A 10,225-nucleotide genomic window follows, 5' to 3' on the forward strand; every position below is an offset into this window, starting at 1 on the left:
ATTGTATATGATTTTAGTTTTTACATTTTGTGAAAAAATAAAGATTCTGTATAAAAATGCAAATTCTGAATTTTTCCATGGCAAACGGATTTCTAGGATCCCTGCTCATAAGCAAACTAGAGAAAAATGCGGTCTAAATGGAATTACTATAAGGTGGATGCATAATTCGGTGAAAGCCTGTCTCAAAGAGTAGATACTGTGACAAAGTTCCTCCTCTGCTTTGGTGGGTCCTGCGCTTACTGGATGTTTTGCTCACCTCAGAGATTCACGGCAGCCCTCAGTTTGGCCACTTTTGCTAGTGGCTCAAACCTGCCATTCACTCAGCTAACCTCATCACTGGCCAGCATGGGGAAAAGGAAGGAGAACAATCCCCACAGTCTCTGCTGATCCACCCTAGTGGGTCGGGGGACTGGCCAGGGACCTTCCCCACTGGTGGGACCCACAGTCCAGGTCAACTCCTCCTGTATCCAGTAGGGAGTTGGAGGGATAGGAGGAACCCGGGCCCACCCTCTACTTCAGGTTCCAGCCCAGGGCCCTGTGGATCACAGCTGTCCACAGTGTTTCGTGTAACACCTGTGTGACAGCTACAACTCCCTGGGCTACTACCCCATGACCTCCTCCCAACACCTTCTGTATCCTCACCACAGGACCTTCCTCCTGATGCCAGATAGCATTTGTATGCCTTAGTTCTACAGCAGCATGCCCTCTAACTCTCAGCTCCTTGCACGCCCCTCACTCACTGAAGTGAGGTCCATTTTAAATCAGGTACCCTGATTAGCCTGCCTGTCTTAATGGATTCTAGCAGCTTCTTAATTGGCTCCAGGTGTCCTAATTAGCCTGCCTGCCTTAACTGGTTCCAGCAAATTCCTAATTGTTCTGGAACCACCCGTTACCTTACTCAGAGAAAAGGTACCTGCTTAATCTGGGGCTAATATATCTGCCTTCTATCACTCTCCTGTAGCCATCTGGCCCAACCTTGTCACAACAGTTTGTTGTTAAAACGGGAGGACATACGTAGTGGGATCCTGCAAAGGTCAGTCCTGGGTCTAGTACTATTCCACATTTCATTAATGATTTGGATGACAGAGTAGAGGATATGCTTATAAAATTAGCTGATGATACCAAACTGGGAGGGGATACAAGTACTTTGGAGGACAGAACTATGATTCAAAATGACCTTGACAAAATTTAGAATTGTTCTGAATTCAACAAGATGAAATTCAATAAAGATAAGTACAAAGTAGTACACTTAAGGAGGAAAAATCAAATGCAAAACTATAAATTGGGGAATAACTGCCTAGGCAGTAGTACTGCTAAAAAGGATCTGGGGGTTATAAAGGATTATAAACTGAATATGAGTCAATGATGTAATGCAGTTTCAAAAAAGGCTAATATCATTTTGGGGTGTATTAACAGGAGTGTCGTACGTAAGACACAGGAGGTAATTGTCCTGCTCTATTCGGCACTCATGAGGCCATAGCTGAGTACTATGTCCAATTCTGGGCCCCACACTTTAAGGAAAGATGTGGACAAATTAGAGAGAGTCCAGAAGACAACAACAAAAACGATAAAAAGTTTAGAAAACCTGATTTATGAGGAAAGGTTAAAAAAAACTGGGCATGTTTATTCTTGACAAAAGATGACTGAAGGTGACCTGATAACAGTCTTCCAATGTGTTACAGTCTGTTACAAAGAGAACAATGATCAATTGTTCTCTATGCCCACTGAAGGAGGGACAAGAAGTAATAGGCTTAATCTGCAGCAAGGTAGATTCAGGTTAAATATTAGGGAAAACTTTCTCACTAGAAGGGTAGTTAAGATCTGCAATAGGCCTCCAAGGGAGGTTGTGGATTCCCCATCACTGGAGGTTTTTAAGAAGAGGTTAGACAAACACCTGTCAGGGATGGTCTATGTTTACTTTGTCCTACCTCAGAATAGGGGGCTGGAGTAGATGACTTGTCAAAGACCCTTCCAACACTACAGTTCTATTATTCTATTTAAGGGATCCATTTCCAAGATACTATAAACACATTCTACATTATCCACTACAGAAGGCCACAGATGCTAACTGCTTACAAAATACGGTTGGGAATATACTCTCAGTATACATATACTCATATAACCCTCAGTATAATAAATATATTCCATAATACCAAACAGATCAATCACTCCAATCCTAGCCATAAAAATCATCTACTCCACCAACACCCCACTCTATAAGTACAAAATGCAGACCTAGGGTATTTACATATATATAGGATTATACTCCTTTTAAAAACTTTAGTACACATTTAATAGTTAGTATATAAAAATCTATACTGTACACCCAGTAGTATATTTCCAGTACAGAAGAAAACAAGAGGAAAAACTTAAGGTTGGTGGACAGCAATAATCTAGTGGACTAATAGTATATCATATAGAAATGGAGAAACAGCTGATTCCCTTAACTGTTCATGTATAAAATTCTTAACCTTGTAAATATAAAAAACACTAAAGTTTTATTAAACTGGGGTTTTTTTGGGTTGGGGGTTTGAACAGTTCTGGGTTAGGAGGAGTTAGCCAGCCTTCACTGTTAAAAAAAAAAGTTAAGATTGGAATTGTGTAACAAAGTTTTTTATTTAGGCATATAGAGCAAGTACGTCTTACCCGTAACCTTCCCCCTGACAAAGATCTTCATTCCAATCAGCATTTTCTGATTTGTCTGGGACAGTAGAATTCAAGATTGAGTTAACAGTAAGGCAACGTTCATATCGCTCCAACATTCTTTTGATCTTTTCTTTAGATACACCATGAATGTTTCGCCTAGAGATTAAAAGATAAAAAAAAGTAACATTCCAGATTTTAATACTCAAACAAAACAGATTGAAAGATGGAATCATTTCTCTTTATGCTGTTATAGTTCTAGTTTTGCTTAATATTAAACCTAAGAATTAGGCTAAAATATTTTTTTCTTAAACTGCTCTCTGGGATGTTGTAAACCAGAAGCTGGGTGTTTCACCTTCCGTTAGGCAGGCAGGGAGTCAAACTGCATAAAGGAGATTCTGGCACTCAGTCCTCTTCCTGTAGGCTACATTCAGTTGAGAACTTCTCAGAGTGGGAAGAAAACATATTTGCCTACTCTGATCTCCCCATTTCTAGCCATTTGTCAGTGTATCTTATCCCTCGGAGTAGGATTTTGCACTGACTTTGTTACGTCTCAGAAAACAATTTGCTTGGCAGTGGCCTGAGCTAGGGTATGTAAATCCTGGCCAGTGTGGCAAGCAGAGGGGAAAAGGGGTTGAGGGGAGGGGAGAAAACCCCAAGTAAGCCCTAGCAGCAAGAAATGGTGGTACCCACCACTCCATGGAAGGAAATCAACTCACAGCTGTTCCAGAAGGATCCCCATAAGCACCCACCATCTGAGAGTTACATTAGCTATGTGTTCAACCCAGATGGTAATGCCTAGGAAAAGCTGTAACCAAGCTTCCACTGGTGGTTCAACAGAGCTTGTCTCCAGGAGCTTGTTCTGCTCACATGAAGAAGTGACTGCTACTCTAGTGCATAAGGTAGGAGGGACACTTGGAATCAGGACAGCCAACAGCGGAATAGATCACCTCAATGCAAGGACAGACCCAATATGATGAGACAAACCCTGGATGCTTTCCAGGGGTCCTACTGGATCTATCATTGTGCCTGGATTTCCAAGAGATATTTTAGGGATGAATATACATTTGCACAGCTTTCTGAAGATTTAAAGGTTTCAGAGTAGCAGCCATGTTAGTCTGTATTCACAAAAAGACAAGGAGTACTTGTGGCACCTTAGAGACTAACACATTTATTTGAGCATAAGCTTTCGTGAGCTACAGCTCACTTCCAGCTCACGAAAGCTTATGCTCAAATAAATGTGTTAGTCTCTAAGGTGCCACAAGTACTCCTTTTCTTTTTGAAGATTTAAAGTGTCATATAAATGACAAAGGTGCCTTTCTGGCTGCAAGCTAATTTATTTTGAAACTGGATATAAAAATAAACAAAATGATTAAAGGAATTTCTCAAACCCGACACAGACATAATAAAGTTGTAAGCAGAACAGTTAAAATAAAAAGTTAATCAGGTGTTTATTTAATTGTTAACAAGGGGCTTACTGATGTTTTGGAGCCTCAATGGCCATTGTCAAGGTAAAAAAAAGTTATTTTAAAGAGGATAAATGAAAGATGAAGCAGCTTACTTCAATATCTTCTACAATATTTTTACCTTTCAAGCTCTTTTGGTTTAAACTTCCACCAAGTATCAGGCTCTCGGAACATAACTTTGTATTTGTACTGCTGAGACTGAATAAAAATAAATACAGAATACATCAGTGATGTCATATTTCCATGAAAGAGCACACAATGTACAAGACAGACACATATCAGGTTCCCATTTTACAAAACAAGTTAAACACTCCAAAAATACACTAACCATGTATCAGCCTTCATTTATGGTTACACAGATAGGGATTTTTCAAAGCAGTCTAGGTTACTTAGATACATATCTTCCTTTAAAATTAATGAAATGTATCTCACATCTCAACCACAGTCTCTACGTGACAGAGCTAACTTAGTTTTGTCCAAGCAACATTCTGAAAAATCTCACTATTTTAAGAACCATTTCTTTCCCTTTTTTCAACCTTTTCTTATTTCCGTTAGCTGCAAGCATGGAGCTCTTTCTCCTTCTAGAATACTATGTGGTATCTTCTCAAGGCAAAAACAAATCTGCTTTAAATCTAGCCAAGAGAAATTACTTAGGAGATGATTGTCCCCCATTCCTATCTTCAGGACCATTCCTATTGTCCTGGAGACACACCAAAGCACTTTCCTGGAAACAGAACTTAAAGTATTTTCCTTATACTTTCATGAAGTATGCAACACAACCAAGAAGATAGCCATGAACTGATGGCACTCAAAAGTACCTTTTTAAAACCTTCCACAATTAACACTGTAGCTATGACCGGGTATAAAATTAGACCCCATTCATAAAAATAATCTAAATATTGAACAAGTCCCACCTTTCACCTGTCCATCACACATGCTGAGGGCTGGACTTGATGACCTCTCAAGGTCCCTTCCAGCTCAACATTTCTATGATTCTATGCAGCTAAGGTAGAATATTTTTTACTAACCACTTCAATCCTGTGTTAATATCTTTTGAGCAAAGAAGTGCTTTCATATCTACAAGGGCATTAAATCCCGAGGAGACCTATTTTTATTTTTTAAGTTAATTTACTGTGCTGAAAAGTACCAACCTGACAGTACTGCTGAGTTAAGTCCTCTGTTTATCAACAAAACCAGTTATAATACAGGAAGTGGCAGCAGAAGATTCTAACACTTTCCCACTGATGTGCCTAAACCCAGACTAGGATGAAAACCTCTTGGGGTAAGAAAGTAGATCAATCCTCATCCCAATTCAACTCTCAGTCTCTTGGCTGAGGCTGCCAACAAAGTTGACAATTAGTTCTAATTTGAGGGTTTGGTTTGGTTTGTTCGCAATACTGACATGGACGACTTTTAAAACTAGGCTTCAATGCCATATCACAAGTGGGAGATCCAAACAAAGAGACCATTTCCAGTCCTTGGTATTCTTTTTAACAAGCATAAGTGAGCTTCCTTAATATAAGGATTTGAAAATACCTTTTAAATATAAAGTATCTTACCAAACATAGTGATGAATGGACAATGGAAAATAAGAAAGTTTTAATCAGAATATCTATCCTGGATCTGAGAAACCTCCCCAGAAAATGTTCGGTTTGAAAATTCCTGACCAGCTCTAGTACTGGATCCTGTAAAATGGTTCAGTAAGTTAAGTTACTTTAAAAATTAAATAAAATCTAAGAAGTAAAATGCATGTGTGATGTTATTGACGTGAACTGTGACCATATAGATCACTGTTGCAACCAAGGTCCTATAGTTGAATCAAATCTTGTACAAAAGAGGTCAAGTAAGGTGTCTATGGAAAGGTTGTAATTTGCTAGTTATGATTATGCTGTCTGTATGTGTGTATCATTTTTGTATTGGAAGTTATGAATATTGGCTATGTACTTGTATCTCAATGTGTTTGATTCTAAGTAGCTTCAGTGAAGCACTTGGTCAGCTTCTTGAGAAAGGACTATTCTGAGTAAGTGCCCAATCAAGAAACACTTAACGGACAATGGACTTCGGGAGACGCCAATCCAGATTTGAGCTTTCCTGGGAACATTCAAACTAACATGTTAACAATGGCATCAGCCTTCAAAAAGCTGAATCATTTATGGACATGTGACTTGCCCAGGTGGCTACAAACTCCATCTTCTAGCTGTGATTTTGAACAGAAAAACGAAGGGGTTTCCACCCCCGAGAGAGAATATAAAAGGCCCTGGAAGCCTCTCCATTTGATCTTCAAATGGCTCAAGAGATAACCTCTCCCACCCCAAAGAGATTCCAGAAAGAAACTGGAACAAAGGATTGTAACTACAGGGGTGTGAGTGATTGCTGGGCCCACGCCATAAGCCACAACATTGGTCTGAAAAGGATTGGGCCCAGACTAGAAAGGAGTCTAGTCTGTGAAAGAAGCTCACTGGAACATCTCTGAAGGTGAGATTTACCTGTATTCAGTGTCCTACTGTATTACGCTTAGACTTGCGTGTTTTGTTTTATTTTGCTTGGTGACTTACTTTGTTCCGTCTGTCATTACTTGGAACCACTTAAATCCTAGTTTTTATACTTAATAAAATCACTTTTGCTTATTAACTAATCCAGAGTAAGTAATTAATACCCGGAGGAGCAAACAGCTGTGCATATCTCTCTATCAGTGTTAGAGAGGGCAGATAATTTATGAGTTTACCCTGTATAAGCTTTATACAGAGTAAAACGGATTTATTCGGGGTTTAGGCTCCCAGAAAGACTGAATACTGGGTGCTGGGAAAGTCCCTGTTAACTAAGAAGCCCCTGAGCTGAGTGGATCTCAATTTCAGTGAACTGCAAAGAGGTGTGGCCCAACCTCTGGGTCTGTGCTGAAGCTGACTGAAGTGTCTAACTCAGCAAGACAGGAGTGGAGGGAAGCCTCTTCTGGCAGGGGGGTTTGTTCTCAGTGGTATCCCAGCACATCTAGTGAGAGTCTTGAGGGAGGTTTTGTTACCCAACCCGTCACAGCGTGTTCCACATGCATAGCACCCTTTAAAAAAAAAAAGACCACTTTTTGTTAAAAGCCTAAAAATGCATACCGGTTTGAAATTATTGACCTAAGCATTCAGAATTGGGCTCCAAATATAGAAGGACCAGAAGAGTACTGTGAATTTCTGCCATTCCTAAAGCCCGGTCTACACTAGCAAATTAGGTCAGCATAATTACGCTGCTCAGGAAACATCCACAGCTCTAACCAGTGTAGTTAAGCCAACCTAAGTCTCCATGTAAACAGCACTAGGTCAACAGAAGAATTCTTCCGTGAATCTAGCGATGCCTCTCAGGAAGGTGGATTACCCACACCAGTGGGAGTATCCCTCCCATCAGGATAGGTGGTGTCTACACTGAAGCGCTACAGTGGTGTGGCTGCAGCTGTAGCATTTTAAGTGCAGACAAGCCTTAAGATACCATTGCTTCAAAGGGCCGAGATTCCTCAACTTGCACTGAAGTCAATGGAACAGATCTTCAGATGACATCTGTTGTCAAAGCTCCACAATGGAGCTATGACAACTTATACCAGCTGAGGATGTATTCCAATAGGCATTACTCGCACTAAGGGCCTCACAGAATTGGGAGCGAAATGATCAGAAGATGAAGAAAAGACAATATTACAAGAAAAATGTATCACTAACAAACATTACAGCAGCATTATTTTGACTAACTAAATATGAGTCATATACTCAATACAAATTGATTCATCTAGCCTGCCTTCAACTGAGCTAACAGTATTTCATAACTGCTTATAGAAGATATGAAAAGCTTTACAAATAGGCTCACCTGTATCCTAATAAAACCCTGTAATATTGCTACTTAAACACTTTAGTGGGATTTCCAGTTGTAGAGTATATTTATTTTCAAATATTTCAGCTAAATAAAATATAACACTACAGGACAATTTGATCTTCAAATCAGTATTTAAGACACACTTCTTATGTGAAACTTATCAACGGTAGTCTAGCAAATAAAAGAAAGTTAGGCCTCCATCTATCATTTGGTGCTTGTGTCACTGAATTACACTGGATGTCAAAATTAGGATGAGGCAGGGACTGTATTCTTGGCTTTCTGTAGAGCATCACCAACCCCATTGTTGGTACTCAGCTAATCTGAGCAGTAAGAAAAACTAGCTAACAGTGTTATTGATTATGCATAAGGAAGAACAGAATCCAGCTTACTCTTCAAAATGTGTATTTGCTCTGGGGTACAAAACACTTGAATTTGTCAGTAAAATAAGCAGATAAAACACTCAGACCTAAGCAGAATATTTAATGACATGGTACCGTTTTTACACTTTTTTTTAATTGTGTGCTTGATCCAACTCCTGCTGAACTCAAACAGAAGCTGGACTGAGCCCCATAACTGCTCTTTAAAATGTTCTCAGGTCAGTTACCAATCTCTTTGCACATTGCTCAAATCATCATACTAACCAAAGCAACATAAGGCTTCATCTCCCATGCCTGTACGTTTGTGTTGTCTATTATTATAGGAGAGATTCTCTTTTCAAAGGCTTCTTTAGCTGAAACACAAACGCATACAGAAGAGCGAGGTGTGGTTAATTTCTTGATAATAAAAATCGACATCTAATGTTAATTTTAATCTTTTAAAAGACACCATGTTTAACCAGTTGCCAAAATAACTATTTTTGGAGTCTGATTTCTCTGCCACTCAAGCACATATTTTATTTAAATTCACCACCCTCCAAATATAAAAACCTGCAATTACATTGTATTGCACACATTGAAATAATATACGTATGATAATAAATAAATGGAAATGCAGATATATAATACACCAATATGACTAATCAGTAAATTATACTAAAAACTACATGATCACCTTCAAGTGGACTTCTTTGTTGCATACAAAATTCTTGGCCTTATAACAGTCTTAAGAAAAGTCCACTCTGTAAACTGTATAAAATATGAAAAATAAAAAAAAATTGTGTAGTTTTTACACACAATAACAAAATGTTTATCAGTTGCTTTTAAAAAAAAAGAACAGAAGGCAGTATTAAAGTAGCCTGCACAACCAGAGTTGCTGTTAAGTGTGTACTTTTCCTATAAACCCATTTTTAATAGGTTTAGAACACGCCTGCAAAAATATCATATTTAAAATTTAGCACATAAAAGCTTGAAAATAATTGCTTAGTGAAGAGTTTCAGCAGGAGAAACAGAAAAAAATCTTTTGTTGGTGAAAATCGCTGTTTACTGGTTTCCTCTATTTTTGGTTGTTTCCTAATTTTTGTCAATGTAGTCCTCTATAAGGAACATTAGTTCAAAGGCAGGGAAAAGATCTGGATAGATGCCATATGTGTAACACATCCATGGATAGCATCCGAGTGCAAATAATGATTATTGATCTTAATCTTGGAAGGAATCCTCCTGAGAGCTAGCACAGATTACCACTCAATAAGTAGAACCTAATGCAACATATATACCCTGATATAATTCCAGGAGAAAATAATCCTTCAGTGCTGAATTGGACATTTGTTAGCAAACAGCACATTAGATAGGCCATTCTGGAGTCTAGGATCCTATTTTTGTCAATATTATTTAAAATGTATACCTCTAAAAGGGGATTAAAGCTCATCCCGTGGTACAACTACAGGAAAGCCTGCTTTTATAATAGTTTTAAGCAATCCGCAAAGCAGTTGAGCTAATCCCCTATACAGTTCTTACCTCGTTTCCTGTTCCACTCATGTGCTTCTCCTAAGCAATTTGCATCATATTGATATTGTCCGTTTTTGTAAAAGTAATCATCAGTACTAAGAATGATTCCACTTGGGTTATCCTCAAGCAAAGTCCTGTGAAATATCACAAAGACAAAACAATACATTTTCCCAATTTTTGTCTACTTTTATCAACAATATATGTGAACCAAATATTAACTCCTTTTGGATTTACATTAGATATACAACAGAGAATGGCTTAGTGATCTAAACCTCAGGTTCTAAAAACCAGTTTTCATTCCTAGCAAGTAGGGTTGCCTCAACCTTACTTTCTTCCACTGCAGAAAAATTAAGATTCATGGAGTCTACTGTGTACAGATTTTTTGAA

General features: G+C 38.6%; 1 protein-coding gene across 9 annotated transcripts in view; it reads right to left on the minus strand.

The window, feature by feature from the left end:
• N4BP2 (NEDD4 binding protein 2) overlaps positions 1–10,225 on the minus strand; it is a 116,192-nt gene that overhangs the window by 27,478 nt on the left and 78,489 nt on the right. For all 9 annotated transcript variants that reach the window (XM_048848528.2, XM_075127966.1, XM_075127968.1 and 6 more), the window contains 4 exons: positions 9,848–9,972; positions 8,597–8,685; positions 4,231–4,307; positions 2,647–2,802 (listed from right to left, as the gene is read on the minus strand). In XM_048848528.2, coding sequence (XP_048704485.2) covers positions 2,647–2,802; positions 4,231–4,307; positions 8,597–8,685; positions 9,848–9,972 — 447 coding nt within the window. The remainder of the gene's footprint in view (positions 1–2,646; positions 2,803–4,230; positions 4,308–8,596; positions 8,686–9,847; positions 9,973–10,225) is intronic.

The sequence above is a fragment of the Caretta caretta genome, chromosome 4, assembly GCF_965140235.1.
Source record: "Caretta caretta isolate rCarCar2 chromosome 4, rCarCar1.hap1, whole genome shotgun sequence".
NCBI classification, from domain to species: Eukaryota; Metazoa; Chordata; order Testudines; family Cheloniidae; genus Caretta; species Caretta caretta.